This window comes from Diceros bicornis, chromosome 37, assembly GCF_020826845.1.
Source record: "Diceros bicornis minor isolate mBicDic1 chromosome 37, mDicBic1.mat.cur, whole genome shotgun sequence".
NCBI lineage: Eukaryota > Metazoa > Chordata > Mammalia > Perissodactyla > Rhinocerotidae > Diceros > Diceros bicornis.
The window spans coordinates 5,035,893-5,057,938 of record NC_080776.1 but is presented as its reverse complement, the minus strand read 5'-3'; the positions used below and the strand labels follow the sequence as shown (position 1 = coordinate 5,057,938).

At 35.9% G+C, this 22,046-nt stretch overlaps 1 protein-coding gene across 4 annotated transcripts in view; it reads right to left on the bottom strand.

Moving 5' to 3' along the window:
• Positions 1 to 22,046, bottom strand: part of LOC131398997 (sperm-associated antigen 16 protein-like) — a 598,225-nt gene that overhangs the window by 265,266 nt on the left and 310,913 nt on the right. For 3 of the 4 annotated variants that reach the window (XM_058532944.1, XM_058532947.1, XM_058532946.1), the window contains exon 5: positions 17,833 to 17,898. The exons of the other annotated variant lie outside the window; for it this stretch is intronic. In XM_058532944.1, coding sequence (XP_058388927.1) covers positions 17,833 to 17,898 — 66 coding nt within the window. The remainder of the gene's footprint in view (positions 1 to 17,832; positions 17,899 to 22,046) is intronic. 4 annotated transcript variants of the gene reach the window in all.

Below are 22,046 nucleotides of genomic sequence, written 5' to 3'. Positions count from 1 at the left end.
TGAACAAAAACAGACAGAAGTCCTGGCATCATGGAACTTGTATCCTTCTGGAGCGAATCATACAATAAATTATATAAATCACTAATATGTGGTACTTTAAACATTAATAAGAGTTTTGGAGAAAAAAAAATCTTAGACAAGGAATGTTTGGCAGAAACATTGTTCAAATGTAAACAGCCTGGTCAGGGAAGGTCTCACTAGGAATATGACCTTTGACCGTTCTACTGTAGGTGGGGACAAGCTGTGCTACAGAAGAAGAAAAGTAATCCAGGAAGAGGGAAGAGTGAGATCAAAGACCGCCAGGCAGAAGTACTGAGAGTAAATAAACCAGTGCAGCTGGACCTCAAAGTCCTTGATTGTACATGAAATCACGAAAAAAACAAAAAACAGAACAGAACAGGTGCTATGTGTTGAATAGATTGAATAGCGCTGTATTAGGAGATCAGATGGAAATGATGACAGTTGTCATTAAGTCTAGAGTGATGGGGGCAGAAGGAAACATTTTCATGATTTCCACTATTATCTAGATGTTTATGACTCCCAAACTTACATGTCCAGTTCACACTTCTCTTTTGAATTCCAGACCTTCATTTCCAACTACCCATGGAACACCTCCATTTGGAGGTTCCACAGATACCACAAGTCAGCATGTTCAAAGCCAAATTCATCTTTTCCTCAAATTTGATCTTTCTGCTGTACTTTCCATTTCTGTAAAAGGCTCCATGTTCCGTGCAGTCTCTAGAGCTTGTTACCCTATTCTCCGTCTCTCTCCTCTCCAATCCTGTTCAGTTGGCGTAGGCCTCCACTCCCCTCAGTCTCTTATTTCAGGCTCTTGTCCTCTCACACACAGACACTTGTAGTGACCTCCTGGCTTTCAACCTTACATCTTTGCAGGTCATTTTCACCACAGTGGTTCTTAACCGGGGTGATTTTGCCTCCCAGAAGACATTTGGTAGTGTCTAGACACATCTTTGATTGTCACAACCGGGGCCCCTGCCACTGGCATTCAGCTGGTAGAGGCCAGGAATGCTGATAAACATCTTACAATGCACAGGACAGCTCCCACCCCGACCCCCAACATGAAATCTCCAGGTCCATAATACCAATAATGCCATGATTGACAAACTAATGGCAGAGCATTTTTTTCTAAAATGCAAATTTGAGCCCCTGCTTGACCTGCCTCCCTCCTGCCCAGCACCTCCCACAACTTCCCCACTTGTTACTCTGCTTTCTGTCCCTCAAATACGTCACACCCTCACGCTTTTCTTCCTGCTATTTCTGCTGACTAAGATGCTCACTAGCTTTTTCTTTTTCTGGTAAATATTAAATATACTTAAAACTTGGTTCAAACACAACTTCTAAAGTAATCTAGGGAATATAAGGTATTCCTTCTCTTGCTTCCGTAGAACCACGTCATAAAAGTTACACAAGAAATTGTAATTTATTTTTGTGAGGAAGATCAGCCCTGAGCTAACATCCATGGCAATCCTCCTCTTTTTGCTGAGGAAGACTGGCCCTGAGCTAACATCTGCGTCGATCTTCCTCCACTTTATGTGGGACGCTGCCACAGCATGGCCTGACAAGCGGTGTGTTGGTGTGTGCCCAGGATCTGAACCCAGGACACCAGCAGCAGAGTGCGCGCACTTAACCACTACGCCACGGGACCGGCCCCAACAAATTGTAATTTTTTGTATACATGCCTGTCTTTTCCTTCTAGACCTATATATTCCAATACATGTGGCTATGAGTACTTGAAATATAATTATTGCAACTGAGGAACTGAATTTTTAATCTTATTTAATTTTAACTAGTTAAAATTGAAATTTCCTCATGTAGCTAGTCACTGCATTGGACATTTTAGATAAAGAACATTTCCCTCATTACAGAAAGTTCTATTTGACAGTACTGTTCTACACCATGTGTACTCAGTTTGGGGTTTATATTATACACTTAGTAAATATTTAAATAAATGAATTAATGAATCATGATTTCCATAGCTAAACAGTCAGAGCAAAACTTTTCCTAATAGTTGTGATTATACTCTCTCAAGAATTATACCAGATATTCCCATTGATTTCTAATTGGCGACATTTGGTACTTATAACTTGTTGCCTTACATTGATAGATACTTATCTACTTTGTGTATAGATTTTGATTCTTTAATTATGTTCTAGTTCATCAAGGAAAAGGACTAAATATTTTACTTGTTTGAATAGCCCACAAGACCTAGCATAATGCTTTTCATTTTGCAAATGGTAAATAAATTGTAAGCACACTTCTGGTAGAATTGACATGAGATTGGCCCAACATCCCGTCTGCCAAATATGGTGCAAAATTAGTGGATTTCTGAAGGTAAAGAGAAGAAAGTTTAATAAATCACTGAGAGTCTTTCTACTCTAAAGACAATTTTTGAAACTAGCGCTTTATTCAAGGAGAAATGGAAATTCCTAACATGGCATATGAAATTAATGCATTCTGCCTCTGGCAATGAGCCTCTTCTGAAAGCACTAAAGATAAATTTCCTGACTCTCGTGTGAGTTTACTTCATTTCCAGTGTCATTATTGGCGTTATTTCAGATATTCATGTATGAGAGCTTTGTCTTGTAGGTCCTTGGTGTTTTCTTCTGATGTGGCTTGTCACCTTGCAGCAGTCTTTCATGATACATTTACGTAGTAACATACCGTAACGTCGAAGTAGGGTAATAGGATCTCTAGAATATGAAGGAATAAACAGAAGAGATACAAAGCAAAAACTAAAGCTTAATGTTCAATATCTGAAGAGAGAACGGTGTTAAATTATTTCAGTGTGGCATTGCCAGGTATGTCAGAGGAAAGATTTCAGTTCTGCTGTTGGGTTTACTATTAAGTACTAAGTCACAAAGAATCTTTCAAATTTCAGAAAGACCAGATGTTGAAAATACATTCTTGTTTCCCTTAAAATCCTTCTAACTGATACACATTCAATAGCTTTTCTCAATTTCTAAAGAAAACATTAGTGATCATCGATACATTTCTGAAAGGGAATGTAAAGGTTGTCTAGATCAACGTCTCCCACAGATTAGAAAAGAGAAGATGTGAGAAATTAAGGGACTTGTCTAAGCCTTCACATGAAATTTGTGGTTCAACCAGCACAATAATTCAGATCTCCTGCAAACACACTGTCAACCTTTATCTTTTATAGAAGGAAGGGCTAACTATAAATTTTAAAAAGAATGCCCTTATCATTATAATCACATATCTTCTGGTTAAATCTGTTGACAATTAAAAGCAGATGATAAAAAGACTCTCATTGCCAGTCACAATGGAGTAACAGGGACTAGGTCTGCTCTCCTGCTTAAAACAACCAAAAAATGGACAAGATATAGGAAACAATGGTTTGCAAGACACTGTACATCAGGCAACAAAGGACAATAATCACTGAGAGACAGGGAACTAATGAGGGAGCCATAGAAGACCGCCACGACATACTTAACTGCCTTGACAGTTTCTAGCCCACAGCACAGGGAGAGAGAACCCAGACAGAGCACGGCTGACTCCCAATGTTGAGAGGACAGAGCTCAGTCTGGGGAGACATAGGCAGCTCAAGTTTGCAGGGCAGAGTACAGGAGAAGAGTTGTTCAGAGAGAACCCTGGAGATCTGCAGAACAACTTTCGCCAGTATTAGGCTGAGTACTGATTGGCATAGGCATATGAAGAAACTTTCTGGAGGCCTGAAAAAAAAAACCACCTGAAATGATTAGAGGGAACAGGAAAAGGCTCTCACACAAGGCTGGGAATTGTGCCTGCCCCAGCAGCCTGACTGAAAAATTCAAGATTTGGGGGTACTGGGTATATTAGAGCACAAAGAATGGTCTTTCTATGGTACTGGGGAGATAATTAGCTCTGGTCCCAACTCACAAATCTTAAAAGCAGACCTGAAAGAGCCAAACAGTTTCTAGGTAACTTCACAGCATCTCAGAACAAAGCTCAAGAATACATATAAAGGAATACAAAAATATCCCGCATCCAGCAAGGTTGACTTGATGAATTTATGAGGTACATGGTAATATTGTGATTTTATACATGAGAACATTGAGGCTATTTCTAATTCACACACCTGGTCAGTGGTAGCTGGGATCTGAAACTCAATCCGATTGAGTTCAAACCCATTAGATAAACAAGAAGAAAGTCAGCAACAAATTCATATGTAAATCAGATGGAAGGTCTTTATTCGGAGGTTTTTAATTTAATTTGGATGCACATTATTATTTGATGTTGGCACAGTGACTTTGGAACAAGCAGAAGCTGAGGGTGAAGATGAGTGGTGGGGGAAAGGGAGGGTGATGTAGTAGACCTTAGAGTGTTATAATTTTTCTTGTCACTTGCCCCGTTAAACTGGGATAGATAAGATTTAACAAAAACATGCCAATAGATTTTCCACCCAATCTTTAAGCAATCATAATATGACACATGTACACAATTAATGTGGTCACCCAACTGGTTAATTCACACACACACACACACAAACACACACTACACACACAGACACACGCACACAGCATTTATTTCCCTGAAATGATTATAACCTGAGAGACCTTTATCTTTGCCCGTCAACTTATTTTTTTCTAAACAAACTTTTCTAGATAAAGTGCTTCTGCCATGTTTATTCACATTTGAATGAAGGGTCTGCTGATAATCTTACTTCCCAAAAAACTCACAATGATGGGTGATTCAATTTGAGAATTAAAGGACATTCAAATGCTTTTAAAAACCAATTTATCAATTGGTCTTTGGTCCATTTAATCAAGCTGCTCTGATCCATCCTTCTAGAAGAGTACATCTCTATCCCTCCACTAGTCCACTAAACAAAAAAATCTGTACATAATTTTAAAAGATGATGAAAATTTTTTAAAGAACTCAGATGAAATTATTAGTCATTCATTAAATATTTATCAGACAAGTGTTCCCTGTTAGAAAGGCCCAGTGCCAGGCGATGGGTGGTGAGTGGGAGACAGGACAGGAAAGATGCAATATAGACATGGAAAAGGCATGATCCTAGACCTTCATGAGCTATGGAGTCATCTTTTTCAAACTAATTTGTAAACCTCCTAAGTGAAATGAAATGTATTGTCCTGTAACTTCACATTTTAGAAATATTTGTATATAAGTACAAAATAGATATAGGTGAATCTCTGTTTCAACACGCTTGAAAATACACATACCGTGCTTTCTTCCCCAATGCTCTTCATCCATGGTTGGACCAATATTCTGTTTGCTAACCTGTTACTCAGCACACTGCCACTTTGCTCGTTCCATTTATCAAATCAAGAAATAGAGCATTCCTTTTGAACTTTGAAACGAACAGCATGTGATACTGTTGGAACAGTTTTTGCATTAATTTACATAAGAAACTGGAGATCACAGGACACCCTGAAGAGTAAAAGCTAGCCACAGTTGGTACTGCACTTGAAATAGTAGACCAGGGATGACAATTTTAATGATGCAGGCGCTTAAATTCATTGATCTGTTGTCCTTTATCAAGGGAGCAAGTCAGTCGTTTTATATTCCCAGAGTAATGACGGGGGCAGGGCAGAGAATGAAAATTTGAGAAGAACGAGTCTTCTGCTGCAGTGACTACAGGTCAGAGAGGGACTTGGGACCTGGATGTCCACAGTAGCAGCTGACTTAGGGGCAGACTGCAAAATAGCCAGTCAAATCTCTTTCTTTCTTTGTTGGAAAAAGATATGATTTTTTTTGTTCACCTAAATCAATTTTACAAATATTTACAGAGTACTTACTATGAACAAGGTACAACTTCATATTTCTAGTAATTTCAAGATAATCATGTTTAAGTGTTTAGATACAGCTTTAAAAACACATATTTTTGAGCCAGCCCTGATGGCCTAGTGGTTCAAGTTCGGCACGCTCCACTCCGGTGACCCAGGTTCAGTTCCTGGGCACGCGGAACCATACTGCTCGTCTGTCAGTAGCCATGTTGTGGTGGTGGTTCACATAGAAGAACAAGAAGAACTTACAACTAGAATGTACAACTACGGACTGGGGCTTTGGGGAGGAAAAAAAATATGTATTTTTAACACTTCATGGTGAAATAAAACAAATCATCCAGCAAAGATGGTAGCAACATGTTAACTACTGTTCTTAATAACAGTTCTTTTCCTCTTTGTCCTTTTGCTCTTTAATCGTTGCAGAAGATATTACATGTCGATCCACACAAATTTCATTAAATCTGTTTTATTTATTGGGATAGCAACCTAAGGTGTTAATCCATTTGGTAGGAGCCTCATTTAAAGTAGCCAATTATTAATGATTAATATAGTGTCCACTGCAATAACATTGCTGCAAAAACCTGCATGAATTTTTTTTTCTCTTAATATGTACATAAGTACAGTTGCATAAATTCGGGGTAGTTCCACTATATACACAAAAGTAATAATTTATGAATAGGCTTGTGTCATCGCAATGTTACATTACTAGGGTTCATGTTTATGAAGATAGGCTATATTTGGCTGTTACCATATTGAAGTGACTGAATAAATAACCTCAAAACTACAGTTTGATTCATAAAAACATATTAGATGGTGGCACTATATATATTTAACTAAAATTCATAGCCTTTCTAAGAACTATTGCTTTACTAGGCTGTGCTTCTGTTTGCTTAGAATTTTTTAGAAACTTTAGATTTTTTTCACTAGAGAAACAATCATTTCCTTGAAGATGTGGAATCGTATCCATAAAATACTCTTTGGAGAAAGATAAGTTGCAATCCCAAAAAGGCACAGTATATTTTTACCATTTTGAGGTTTGCAAAACATAACATAACAGGGAAGTAATCCATAATTTAATGACTTGGTTTCTTTTGTAATTTTGTATTTGATTATGTAAACTAAAACCCAACTATTTCTATGGAGAAACTCTAACTCTCAGTCTAAGAAGAGAAAATTTTGAATGTCTTTGGTCAATTCCAACATTAAGCCCCATCAAAAAGAAACAGAGTCTATATTTAAGATTCTTTGTGGTCTTAATTTTCTCCAGCTCAGGTGAAGAAAAAGATCTAGAGGCAACCAGTATTTAAATTAGAAACAAAAGGTTCTTTTGCTTCACTACCACCCACGTACAAGTCAGGGACATTTGCAAATTCTTACCAAAAAAAAAATGAGTATGAAACCTTGAATATTTTAGGAAAAATATAATACATTTAGGTTTCTGAATGCAATCTAAATATAGCAGCTTAAATTCCTTTAGTCAGAAAACTGTTGTGTTTCTTAATACAGCCATCGAAATGGGGTGGGGTGAAAGGTGGATCCTGGTGGTGATTGACAGGCTGTGCCCCAAGACCACTGTGAAACCTGCCACAGGAAATTCCAGGCCATCTGCTGGGAGATGTAACGTTTAAAACATTTTCCCTGCAGGGCCACTCTGGCTATACAAATTAAATCTTTTGAAGAGGAAGGGCAGAGTCTCCTGCTCTGCCTCTAGTTTTGCATGTTAACTAGCAGTCACTTCTTGAAGTATGGATTCACAGGGTCACATTCACCTGGGAACACATAATTAACTGGGGAAAACTACATTAAAGAGGAAAATCAAGTTTTCTTATAATTATGCTTATGAGTAAACTGGTGTAACAATTCTTTTTGCTCTAATTATGTGATTCAGGGATAATATATGATGTGTTAGACATTATCCCCATATGTAAAATGATCTCTTAAAAAACTCAAGCTGGAGTCAGCTCTGATGGCCTAGTGGTTAAAATTCAGTGCTCACTGCTTCGGTAGCCCTGGTTCACTTCCCAGTTGCAGAGCCACACCACCCATCTGTCAGTTGCCATGCTGTGGCAGTGGCTCACCTAGAGGAACTAGACTTAACAACTAGGATATACATCCATGCACTGGGGCTTTAGGGAGGAAAAAAAAAAAAGAGGAGGATTGGCAACAGATGTTAGCTCAGGGTGGATCTTTCTCTGCAAAAAACAAAACAAAACAAAAAAACCTCATGCTGTTTATCATACATGCAGTTTTTCAAACTTTTAAAATCACATGCAAGATTGGACTGATTACAAGAAATCATGACCTGGGAGAAATGTATAATTTTATATTGATATTTTGACATTATTTACAACATTTTTGTACTGTGAAAACTGTTTAAATGAAACTTCATTGCATTGGAAGACTGCTTGCCTAAGTGGCCAAATATTCTGAGCAGTGATATTATTTCTTATAAACATAGTAAATGTATTTGGAACTATTTTTGGCAGCTATATGCTCAAAACAAACATGGGATGCCAGCAAAGTGCATTAAATTTTAAAATAATATTTTAAGATCAACAGTATAAAATAAATGTGTCATAGCAAACATTGTCCTAACTATGTCCACTTAAACACCCCTTGAGTTCTGACCTGTAGTGACTTTCTGATATTTCCTAATCAATGAATATTTATTGATTAATTTTTGTACCAAGAACTGTGCCAAGAGCTATGGAGTAAAAAAAAGTTAAGATATTACTCAGCTAAAACAATCTGTTTCACTTTTCATTGTTGGGACATTTTTGTATAAATAAACTGTTTAGAAGCCGTAGATGATGGTATGAGGTTATTCTAAAGTGGTTTCAACCATCCCACACTTAACAAATAAGAACAATCTAATCTAACAGTTATCTGTTAGACATAAGATATTCCACCTGCTTAACCTAATCCTAGTCCACTCCATGTGTCCTGTTACTCCGTTATGCCACACTTCTGCCACCTCAGAATTTGGCCTTTGCTGTTGTCTCTACTTGAGTTCTCTTAAGATCATTGCATGGTTTTCTTAAATGTCATTCTCTCAGAGAGCTCCTTCCTGACCGTTCCATTGTAAGCCCCAACTTTCACTTCATTACTCTTTTTTATAGTAATTTATTTTAGTTAAATAACACTTACTATTATTGAGACTACTCATTTATTTGCTTATTTACTGCCTCTGGTTCGTGCCAGAATATGAGGTCCACAAGGGCAGAACTTAGTATTGTTTGTTGGTGAGCCCTCAAAATTTAGAGCAGTGTCCAGGACATGGTAGGTGCTCAGTAGAGTTGCTGAGTAGAAATTCCATTACTGAATTTTTCATATATGCCAAAAAATTTTAAGTCATTCAAATGATGCATATATAGAAAAACAAACTATTAGTTTTATAATTATATAGTGAAAGAGGAAGTGTCAAGAAATATGACATAATCACGTTGCTTCTAATTTTCATGGAACCATCAACAAAATTACAAGTGCATGAAATTATCTCTCTCCACTGTAGAAGTTACTGAAGGTTAAACTTTGGAGATAGGGTGAAATGATCTTAAATGTATTATTTCTTCTTTGTCTTTTACAGTGTTAAATTTCTAAGAATAAAACAAAGTAGAACTAGAAGGAGAAGACCTCTCTCAATTTAGTACACTTAAAAATAATTTTCTAATTAATTTTTGATTGTATGCTTATACAAACTCTTTTTATTCCTTTGCTTTTTTTTAAATGTCACATTTTTCTAGCAGAAATTATTTTATTTGCAAAGTGTTGGGGCAAGAGGGTTATTCCATAAAAGATTTAGTTTAAGAATATCATACAGTATGGGATTCATTTAAAAGATAAAAATTAATTTTTAATATGTAGAAGCATTGAAATAATTCAGATATTATATAAAATAAAAACGGCATGTTACATTTCCCTTAATTTTCTATTCTTTTGTTGCCGGTTTCCCCAGATAGACAGAATCTGCTTTTGTGTTTTTCACCACACATCTAAAAGTTTTGAGTTATGCATCATCTAAGTGCTGTAATGAATAAGAACTGACATCAACTATCAATATTATTGGCTCGCTAAATGGTAGTTGACATCAAGTTGGATTGCTGAAGAAGTAAACAAAATTGAAATTTTCTTGGTGTATAAACACCACCTGACATCATTTGTCCTTCAGAGGATCAATGGTTGCATGAGCTAAGTGTTGTTTATATTTCCTTACGTAAAATGGCCAGAGATTGATACTAAGTACTTTCTGTTTGAGCTTGGATAACAAACGAAATTCAGGAAATCAGAAATTGAGCTTCTTTTGCTGAAATGATGTGAGGAGGATAACTTTTCTAGGTTGGCAATTGCAAGCATTTATTTATTTATGATTTAAGGAAAAGATAATGTGAATTAACGCATTTATGTCCACACACTGGCAATTTAGAAAAAGCGATTAACCCATCTCAGATTAAATTTAAAACTTAAATGCCTAATTATTAAATGGTATATTCTGATATGAAAAAGACAAAATACTCCTACTGAGGCTTATAATCATTTTTTTGTAAGATTTAGCTTGTTTAATACAATTGCATAGTTTCTTATCCAGAATAACTTTAGAATTCCATTTTTTTTACTTTTGTTAAAGTGCAAAATATATACCACAACTTTATGTTTATAACATCGATATTATGTTAAATGAAACTAAATTATGAGATACAAGAAATTCATCTTATATATTGGTGTGTGAGTGTGCGTTCTTTTATTTACTTTTACTTATTTGAACACAAATGACTAGAAACGAACATAATAGTAATAATAATAATAATGGGAGTGGTAGGAGTAAGAGAGGTAGCAATAGCATTTTCTAATTGCCAGGTATTACATTAAATACATTATATGTATTATCTAACACTAAGTGTTCTTTTTATCATTCATTGTTACAGAAGAAATGAATGATTTGCTCAAGATTATATATCTTGTGAATGGCTAAGCCAGAATCCAAAGGGTACTAAGAGGAGACAAGTATAACTGAAATTAGGTAACTTCCTAGTGCTCCAAAGTCATGGGACACTATGATGCTATAAAACATTTCTAAGGAGCAAATAATCTATCCTGAGAATTAAATGAGTTTAGTTTGCAATTCAATGTCTACAGAATTTGGAAAACCAGTAAAGTTAAAATAAATAAGATGCAATGATACAATGCTGTAATGAAATCCTTGTGCTTTCATTTGTTCAGAACTCTGTTTTCACTCTGTTTCAACTCTGTTTTCACATTTTTGTTTATTAAATATGCAAATTAAACCATATTTGATGTTGGAAATATTGAGTCACAAAAGATTTAAAATTTCCTTTTTCTCATTCATTTCCACTGCATTCTAGTGTAGGGAGATTTCTTTAAAAAAGTAAAAAGACAAAAAACACCAAGACAATTGTGAACTATGAGTAATCCTCTTGCTTCTGCGTTGAGATGAATAGGGCGACATTGACTAAGATGATAAGATAGGGAAAGAATCAGTTAGGATGAAGGAAAAGCAAGAGTTTCATTTTTAACATATTAAAATGAGATATTTCATAGATATTTAGGCTGAGATGCAAAATAGCTAATGGTGAATCTGGAGGTCAGAGAGGGATTTACTTGGAAACTATCATGTGTAGATGAAATTAAAAGTCACAGGTTTGAATGAGAGGATGTAAGAAGAGAATCTGCTATAGAACAGGATTTAAGATTGAGTCTTGATACAGATTAATAGCAAAGGAGGGTCCACAGTAGATTGAGAAGCAGTGACCATGGAGATTTTACCTCTCAGAATGCAAGAAGAGTATTGTGATTATGGAACGTCAAGTCTGATAATAATGGAGGAATAGTCATTGGATGTAACAATATAAAAATCAAGAGCAGTTTCAGTGGAGTTGTTAACTTGGAATTTATAGTTGAATGGTCGAGGAGAAAATGATAGTGGAGATTTCTGGGCAACATGGAGGAATAACATAATGCAGAAATAACACTGCCATTCAAAATTCAAAGAAATTATGGATGAAAAAGGAAAAGAAAAAAAAAATTAATATATATTTGAACTCAACAAAACATAATGAAACAAGGACAGGCAAATTTGAAAAGAATGAGAAATTCTATAAATGATAAATGTAGTAATAGAAATATAAAACTCAATAAAAGGATTAAGTAGTAAACTAGGTTCAGCCAAATAAAATTTAGTGAATTATAAGGCAAATCTTAAGACGTCCATCAGAATGCAGCGTAGAGAACTAAAGCATAGAAAATATAAAGAGAAGTTAAAAATATTGGAGAATTGAACAAAAAGTTGCCGTATAACCATAAAAGGAGAGTCTAGAAGAGAAACGAGGGGCAACTGACAAGCAACAATATTTAAAGAAATAATGGCTGAAGATTTTCCAGAATTGCAGCAAGACAAGTGTGCTAATACTGAGGAAGCACATCAAGTTTTGAGAAAGACAAAAAGAAGACAAATCCACATGTAGACACATTATAGAAATATTGAAAATAAAGTGTCAAATATATTAAACTGTATCAGAGAGAAATGTCAGACAGATTACCTACATAGGATCAACTACTACATTGAGAGTAGAATTTTATTGGCAAAAATAGTTCCAGAAGAAAATGGAATATCAGAATGAAAATAAAATACAGACAGTCCAAGAAAGTTTCAACCTCCCTGAAAGAATTACCAGAGAATATTCTTCAGCAACAAGAAAATGAAGCTCTGAAAGATGGAGAAAAAATAAATAAGTCAATTATAGGCAAAGAAATAATAAAATATATTGGTAGTTCTAATAAATACCAACTGTTTACATGACAAACTTTAAGGTGGGACCAAAATGAAAAATAAAAATAACATGGAATATGGAAAAGTAAAGTTTAGAAAAGAGTTTGGGTGTTTTAAGTTCTTTGCAGTGTTCTGGGGAGAATAGCAGTATTATTTAACTGTAGACATTTTAGAGAAATAAAATGTATGCATGTTAGCAACAGAAGGGCAACTATTAAAAATAGACATAAAAGACAAGAAGGAAAAAAGCAAGGAAATTACATAATCAATAGAATAAACAAAATAAAATGGTAAAAGAGAGCCCAAATATATTAAAAATTAAAATAAATGTAAACAAATTAAAGTCAGCTATTAAAAGACTTAGATTTTATTAAAAGCACAAAGTAAAACAGTATATACGGCTTATAAGAGAAATAAATGAAACCATAAAGAAGGAAGGAAATTGAGGGATGAAAAAAGATATATCATGTAAATACAATCAAAATAAACAATTTAAGGCAAAATGTTTTAATTGTGCCAAAGAGGGAAATTACATGAATCTCTAAAGAAGCATTCATGAGGAAGATATAAGTCATAAACTTATATGCAACTAACAATTTAGTCTCTATAAAGAGCAAAATGGCACCTGAAATTAAAAAATGTGAAAATCCATAATAAGGCTTTTTTTAAAGCTAATTGAAAATCCATAATAACGCTGAAAGATTTTAACATTCTTCTCTCATAATGTGAAAGATTAAACAGGCAAAAATCAGATTTTACATGATTTGCACTATAATTATGGTTATAGCAATCTTTATCTTAGATACAAAACTGGATGCCCCAAAACAGAACATGCATTCTTTCTAAGCCCACATAGGACATTTAAAAAAATGATTATTTGCAAGGCCACAAGCAAGTCCTACTAAATCTCCAAAATTGACATCATACAAGTTATTTTTCTGAGAATTATGTAATCAAATTATAAATCATCAGTTCTAAGAGAGCCCTCAAATTTTCCATATATATATATATATTTCATATATTTGGAACTAAGGGCAATTTTAAAAGAGTCCAAATTTACAGAAGAAATCAAGAGTATATGAAAGTAAGAAAAGCAAGACAGCAAAGTGATTGAGAGATGGAATGTCAAAATGGTTAAATACAGAAAATTTTGGAACATGTTTATACACAGACAGAAATAATCTGGTAGCAAGGTAAAGACAAAGAATAACTGAAAATGTAAACTTACGAAAGGAGTGAAACAATGAGATTTACAGTACAGCCTGAAATATGAAAATGCCTTAGAAGCTGATCTACTCCTTCCACGATTACTGGAGGGAGACACGGAAGATGCCTGGAGATGCTCATACATTTAGAGATGTAGTAATAGGAAGATATGAGATATATTCTTTGATGGCTTCTATTTTCTCATTAAAGAATGAGTCAAGGATATAAGAAGAGAGTTTGTGGAGGAGAGGGAAATGAGTGTGAGGATATTTAAGAAGAAGGTATAAAACAACCAAGTGAATAGAGAAGTGAACACATCAGAGAAATATAGTTTAAATGTTGACCAATAATTAGTAGCCATTTGTACTTTGGAGTCATAAATTTAAAGTTAATTTAAATAAAAAACATTAAATTGTATCATTCCCTGCAGAATTTTTTTTTAGTGTGAGGAAGATTGGCCCTGAGCTAACATCTGCCAATTCTCCTCTTTTTTTTCTGAGGAAGACTGGCCCTGGGCTAACATCCATGCCCATCTTCCTCTACTTTATATGGGACACCGCCACAGCATGGCTTGACAAGCGGTGCGTCAGTGCACGCCCGGGATCCGAACCGGCGAACCCTGGGCCACCGCAGCGGAGCGCACGCACTTAACCGCTTGTGCCACCAGGCCGGCCCTTCCTCTGGAATTTTTTAATCTGTTCTAGTACAGGCCAAAGAATGCAGATTTGCCAAGTAAGCATTGCAGGGGGAATGAGGTCATGTTGAACTCAAGTCCTTTGCAATGGAATTGCTAGAATGGCAGCAGAGGAAACTAAGCTGGGGTAAAATGATAAGTAAAGGCAGAAGGGGTGATAAGATGGGGAGTAAGATTTTGGCTGATGAGAGCTCTCAATGAAGTGGAAGCATTGTTGTACTGGGTTTACTCAAGAGCTGGAAAGACAGATATGTTCAGGAAAGCAGTGCTTGGAATTGAGTTCTTAGAGGTGATGCATTTACGGTGAATGACAAAGTATTCAGAGTTGACAGCAGGATTATGTAGCTGAGGACAAAAAGGGTGTTGGAGGAAAAGTGGTCAAGGAAGTAAGTGGTCAGAGTGCTATATGGGCCATATGTGCAGGGCAAGACAGTGATTTCAGGAACTCTAGTCTGCAAAGAATGAGGGAGAGTGACTGGGAGTCAGCAATGAATCTGTTCACAGCAGTGAATCTGCCTTAGGGAATCAGTGGGATTCTGGCATATTTTGAGTGTAAAACATCTCATTTGATCCATGATCCCCGACTTAATTCCGAAAACCTTTTCTTTCCTCAATGACCTTTGAACTGAAGCTGACTTAGACCACAGCTCCTGGATCAATTTCTTATCAAACAACCCTGATCCCTAGCCTCCGACACCTATAGGTAGGAAGTGCAGGGTAAGATACTTAAAGATAGGAAATACAGAGTGGACTTAACCTCTTTTCCATACCATCATTTTTTTTGAGTAGCTGACTTTTTGATGTTTTCATTTTGATTCTACGGCCATTTTGACATACATAATGTAAGTAATAGTTATATTTATTTTCATTATTGACAGACATCCAAGCCAGCATGTTTTCCCTTATTACTTAGACTCTTATCTCCAAAGATCTCTGTTTGTCCCTTAATCTGATTCCATTACTCTTCTGGTCTCTTACATACCCTTCTACTCCATTCTCTAGTGATCCATATACATGATGAGTCAATTCCCCAATAATGCCACTCTCTCCTCTAAACACTTCCTTCACCTTCTTGGCTTAAATTGTGACCTGAGCATTACCCATGATTACCACTTTCCTTCTAGTTCTCTAAAACAGGAAATTATTTCTCTTATCCTCCATATGACTCAAGGCCAACACAGGGGCGGTAGGTGTTGTCCTTGCTGCAAATTCCTATTAAACCCCTTTCCCTCTTATCGATTTAAAACTTCCAACTGCTGTAAAGATAAAACTGATAGTCTTCACCTTCCTTCACTCCTAGTGATGGCAGCTATAGTTTCCATGGAATTACACAGATGGGAAACAAGTTAGAATTTGACTTGTCTTCTATTAAGGCTGTATACTATTCACTCATTTTGGAATCAGAATATCCATATTTTATATAATTAGTTGCAGTAAAGATACACACCTCTACATTAAACAAATCATAATAACAATATTTGAATTAATACAAAGATCAATTAGAAGAAGTGAGAACAGGACTTGAGGCAGGTCTGAAGTCTTCTCTTTCATGAGCTAGTCAGAACCCCAGAACTACTGGAATTATCTTCGATCCTACACAGTCTTCCAATTTTGTTCAACGATCAATGAGTTGAGACTAAATTCCTGCAAGTCTCTATACTCTTTCAGTCACTCTGCCTCCCAACCTCTTGACATCCCTTAGCAGGTACGTGAACTAAAACAGTTTTCAAAACAATTGACATACATGACCGGAAAATTTCACTTAGGAGTAGTAGTCATGATAACAAAATATCATTTTCTTAAATACTTATTAAATATTTACAACAAAGAAGAGACAAATTAATGGAAAAATTCAGAGGCTTTGGGATGTTGATTTAGAACAGTGTTATAACAGTCTGTTTGGTATGAAAAAAGTGTGTAAACAAAAACAGGTAAGCTACTTTGATGTTGGAAAACTGGACCTCATCTTCATCATCTTGCCTTTGAAATATGTATAATTAATGTCTGTCTCTCTTGATTGCCAATTCAATAAATCTAATTTGGCTATTTCCATATTTATTAATTTTACTATTTGGAATGTTAAATAGCGTGTTTATTTCAGCTATGTTATTGCCTACCAAAATAAAATGCCTGACTTACAAAAATATTAGTTTACTTCATTTCAGCTTCCATTTAATTTTCCTAGGGTATGTGAAGCTGTAGGCCACTTAATAGATTTTTAGCATAAATGTCCTATATCATATGGGTCCACAGTGCTTAAATGGCTCTATATTCAGCTAGATATAAAATTTTACTCGGTATCTAGAACTAATCCATAATATATTAGCTCAATAGAGTAAATTAAATGGAAATTCCTTACTAAGATGAATTCATTAAAATATAATTGTAGTTGAGCCCATCGTTAACATTCCAGGACTGATTGTGACACCACCACAATTTCAGTTGGAGTAAATGTTTCTTTAGCAGAAATAATTTTTAGTGAGCATTTTTCCTCTTTCTAAAAAAATAATAACAGCATGATAGTAACAGAATTTTGACTATGCTGTCATTGTGAAGTTAGAAGTAGGTAATCCATCAGATTTCTTTTTTAGCTAATTGGAAAAGAAGAGGGATATGGAATATAAGATTCACACCCTACTGGGAACTTAGAGACAAATTAAAATGTTAGATATAATTAAATCATAGAGTTTGAAAAGACTTAAGAGGTCATCTATCTAGTCAAATAGCTTTCATCTGAGAAGGAACAAACTTAAATCATCCTTCCATAATTACTACCTGAGCTGTTTTAAAGACAACCCTAATTAGCTTAGCAACTCAAAGCGATGTTTAACAATCTTCATCGTTGGTGAAATCATCCTGATATCTGAATACCCCAAGTTGTGTATAAACACTTTTGCTATGTCATCAGTTTATATGAAGAAAGACATATTTGAAACCTTTCCTTGAGGAATTGAAAAGCTGTTAAATCAAGGTTGCTCTGTTTTAACCTGAAGAAAATCCCTGTTTCTTTAAGGGTTTTTTTTTCCTTGGGTTTCCTCTCAAGCATTTTCGTTATTTCTATGATTCTACATTAATGTTTACAAGTCTATATCCCACTTACTTTCTTGAAGCCCAAATTAGACAAGAAGCTTTAAGAAATGTGTTTAAGTGGAGTTAAGTACAATAGGAGAATTCCTCATTGTTTCTATCACTGTGTTTTATGTGTTTGTTTTACCTTCTGCAACACTCTACTATCTATATATTTTTTCAGTTGTCATAATTAATTCCCAAATTTGTTCTCCTCCTCACCCTGTTAACTTACCATTTCCCCTGGGACTTTGTTTCGTTAAAATGACTTTGCACATATGAAGAATTAAAAAAATTTATGGGAGAACTGAACTCACCCTAGGACTGAAGGTGGCATCATTGATAGAATGCATATGACCATAAAGTGACTGCTCGCATTTACCCTAGAAGACAAAGCAGACATAAAATCAAATTCCATTTAATATGTGAAAGGAAATTGAAGGATAATTAATTTTATTTGTTTCAAAGGAATGTTTTAGTCTGATAATAAAATTAATATATTCTCATGATAGAAAACATTAGCTTTTGCTATCAGCTACCATTCAGGATCAGACAGGGCTATGCTGGTGATCGTGCCACCAGTGTCTACACTGAAATTCTACTGTCCTCACCTTTGCACCAATGAGCTGGTAGGGAACTTGCGCTAAATGACTCCATTTTGCAGTTAGCATAGATTTCAAGCCATGGGGTCAACCAGTGAAGCCCTTAGAGAAGGTTCTTGTTTTCAGCACATCATTTCCACCACTGCTGGGGGTGTGGGGCTCTTTTTTCTTTTTTGTTTTTAATTCTTGAATTTTCACAGTTTGGCATTAATATCATTACATATATAAAAATGTTGTAAAACATGTATAGTAGTATTTGTTAACACAAAAGAAGCATTGGTCTTGTGAAAACCATAGTTCACACCTACCCATTTAGGTCTTCTTTTGCCAACAATAGCTAAAATTAACTACAAAAATTTCCAAAGCTTCAGTTTAAATGATTCCAGGAAAAATGGGCTCATAACACATTACAAAGGGGATTTACATGTGGGACTTCTCATTTTGACACCAATGTTCAAAGGGCACTCTTAACTATCTTAGGAAATAACCCAAATTCTGTAAAAGAACTGGAGAAAGTTATATCCAGAATATTGTTTGTAGTTCTTGTTATGGATTGAAATTCAGATTTAATTCAATAATGTACTCATTCAACAAATATTTTTGAGCAATTAATATATGTCAGGCACAATTCTAGGTGCTTAGGATATGTCAATAAATAAAACAAAGTACTTTGTTTTCACTGACCTTGCGTGATAGGGGGAGACAGAGGGAATAGACACTTAAAAAAAGTATAAAGTGTGTTAGAAGATAATAGGTAATATGAAAAGAAGAAAAGGCAGGCAGGGTAAGGAATATCATAAGTTTTGGGATTGAGGGGCTGAGAGCAAATCAGATTATCAAGTAGAGTGATGTGGTTTGACCACACTCAGAAAGTAAGGTTTGAACAAAGACAGAAGTCGGGAAGGGAGTTAGACAAGCAGACATCTGGAGAAAAAGCATTCTAGGAAGAAGGAAAAGCTAGAGCAAATGTCTCAAGGCAGGAGTTTGCCTCGTGTTTTTCTGGAATAACAAGAAGGCCAATGTGGCTGGAGAGAAGTCAGTCAGGAGAAGAGGTTTACTCGAAAAGCTTCATCTACTCTCATTCACTACCTAGGATTTATTAGTCCTAGACCATTTAAGGCTAGAAGAGACATTACAGATAAGACTACAAAATGAGATATTAAGGATCGAGGGTCATCATCATGTCCCCTGATTGTTACAGGACATTCACTGAATATTTTGGAACTAAGCAAATTTGTAAAAGCTTTACAGTTAAGCCCTATTTAGTCCTTACTATTGCTATTGCATTCAGCAAGTTGAATTTCAAATACCTATTTGCAGAATTAATGCATGCTATTAATCCCTTTTCACAGAATGCAAAATTTCCCCATATGAATTGAAATTTCATAAATTTAACATACAAATATGTTGAAACACTTTGGCAGTCTCTCAGGATCTCCCCTGCCTGTGTTATTTTGGTTCAGTATCTTCATACTGTTATAACTTTAAACCAATTATCCTGAGAAGTTCAAATCGTCCAAATTCCCAAAGTAGAAATAAATTACTTACAAAGCCAAAAAGGTAGAATATAATGTGTTATAATTAGCTTTCATATATTATCTTAGGAATTTTTATGGTTTATTTTCTTTGAGAACCAATATCGTATATAGTTATATAACATTATACTCGCATAACAAGTGTTAATACTTTAGAAAATATGTAAATTTGTCTTAAAATATTTTTTGCATTAATAAAAGTTTTACGTTTGGTCCTCTTCTAAATTGAAAATCTCTAAACTATTTAATTAACTGGTAAGGAAAATGGAGTTTTCTGATTCAAATCCTGAATGCCAAGTTTTAATTCAAAGTAGAATCTCTAAGGCACTCTTGAAAAGCCCTGGAAATATGGGGTTATAATGGAAATGCTGACGGACCACATTTGTGCTGCTATAACAGAACCTGACTTGAAGATAAATGTTTCATGAATTAAGAAAAGTTAAAAAAGATTTTCTATCCAGCTTTGTTCCCAAGATAAAAGTGATTCTCCTCTTTTTGTGGTATAGGGAATATGTGGGTTACTAAAATTCTTGTCTGCAAACAGCCTTAATCAAAAGTAATACCCAAACCAGGATGTTAAAATTTGGAATATCTTCTTTGATGAATTCTCGTCAGAATTGTTTTCTTTCAAAGAAGTGGAAAAAATAAAACAAAGGGAAGAGTCTTACAAAAAAACAGAAATCATGTGACCTAATATGTCATTGCTCCCCTACTTGATTCTCAGAGAAGCTGTGTGCAGTATGGTTGCTATTCCCCACTGGCCCTGGGGAGAGAAACATCTGGAACTTAATTCTTGGATCTGCTATCTAATAGCTCTGTGACCTTAAATTGCTTCACTTCACTGTCTTTCAGTTGCCTTATTTAATTCACAAAACAAACCTATAGGATAAATACCGGTACCCATGTCCAATGAGATAATGGTATTTAACCTATAGGTTTCTTTTGAGAATTAAATGAGATAAGGCATGTGAAATGTTGGTAGGGTGCCTAGAACAGAGTAAGAAGCTGATAAATATTATCTCTTAACTTGAAACATGAATCATTGAAATGCTATGACTTCCAAATCAACGTCTCCACCCTTAGTTATCTGTCTTCCTCTTTAAAGACCCCAGTAAGGAGTCTTAGGCATCAGTGCTGTTTATTCTGTTTGTCCCTCAGATTCATTCCCATGTGGCACTGCCCTGCTCTGTGCCCTGCTCTCTACTAACTACATCACCTTGGGCTCTCAGGCCCTCTGTCCTCTGGGGTCAGCCAGAGGAAAGCACCAGCAGGATATGGAAGAGTAGGAATATGCAGAGGATGGATAAATGACCACTTCAGCTCCTTTCCTGTTCAGCTGCGACTTTGTCAAGGGCCCTGTCTTCTATCTAATCCCACAACTCTTGTTGTGTGGGTCCTCTCCCATGGCCACAGCTCGTACTGTGTCCAGTAATGCTCTTCTTGACCTACCCCTTCAGACGCAGGGGTAGTAATGGCTTCCCATTGTTGCTAGCCTTTGGGTGTTGTGTTGGGTTCCTTAACGCTGTTCACGTTTCTGTGAACATTCAACTTGAGTTTACTCCATGTGTCATGTGTTTCCTGCTGGTGACCTGTCTGATACCGCATGTTAGACATAATATGCAAAAGCAGACTTTTTGATTTACTACTTCCCCACTGCCCATCTTGACCCTTGCCAAATCTTTCCCTCTAAGTAAATGGCATCACCAGCTGCTCAAGCAAAAATCCTAGGCAATCAAAAACCTGAGAATTAGATCCTCCACTCCCATCTCATCCTTCATCCAGTATATCAGCACTTTCTTCAACGTATAGCCCTACTCTGCCCACCTCTGTCACTCTCCACCATTACCACTGCGGTGCAGGGCATTATCCTATGGAGCGTGATGACACAGCAGGAGCAACCTTATTGATCTCCTTACTCCTACTCTCACCTCACTCCCCATCCATTCCTCTCACAGTCCCTAGAGTGATCAATAAAACCTGAATCAGATCATGCTGTGCTCCTGCTTACAGCCATTCAAACAATCACCATTGTTATCAGAACAAATTCTAAACTCTTTACTTAGGTCCAAATGCTGTATATTGTTTGGCTCCTGTCTGCCTATCTGACTTCATCCTTTATCATTCTCCTTTATGTCCTGTGTTCCATGAATATGTTCATGTTTCTACATGGTCAGGGCTTTCTGAGCAAAGAGTACTACACCTGGGTTAAAGGATGATTGAAGAGCAACCCTAAAGATAGAGACTTAGGGGCATCTCTCCTGAGGCATTTGTTCACATCCCAGGGGTTGGAAGCCTAGAGGCCTTCCCCTCCTCTTCCTAGAGAGGATGTTTTTATATTTCAGAACAACCATTCCTCTCTCTCTCTCTCCTTCCTGGAGAGGTGGAGGGGCTCTG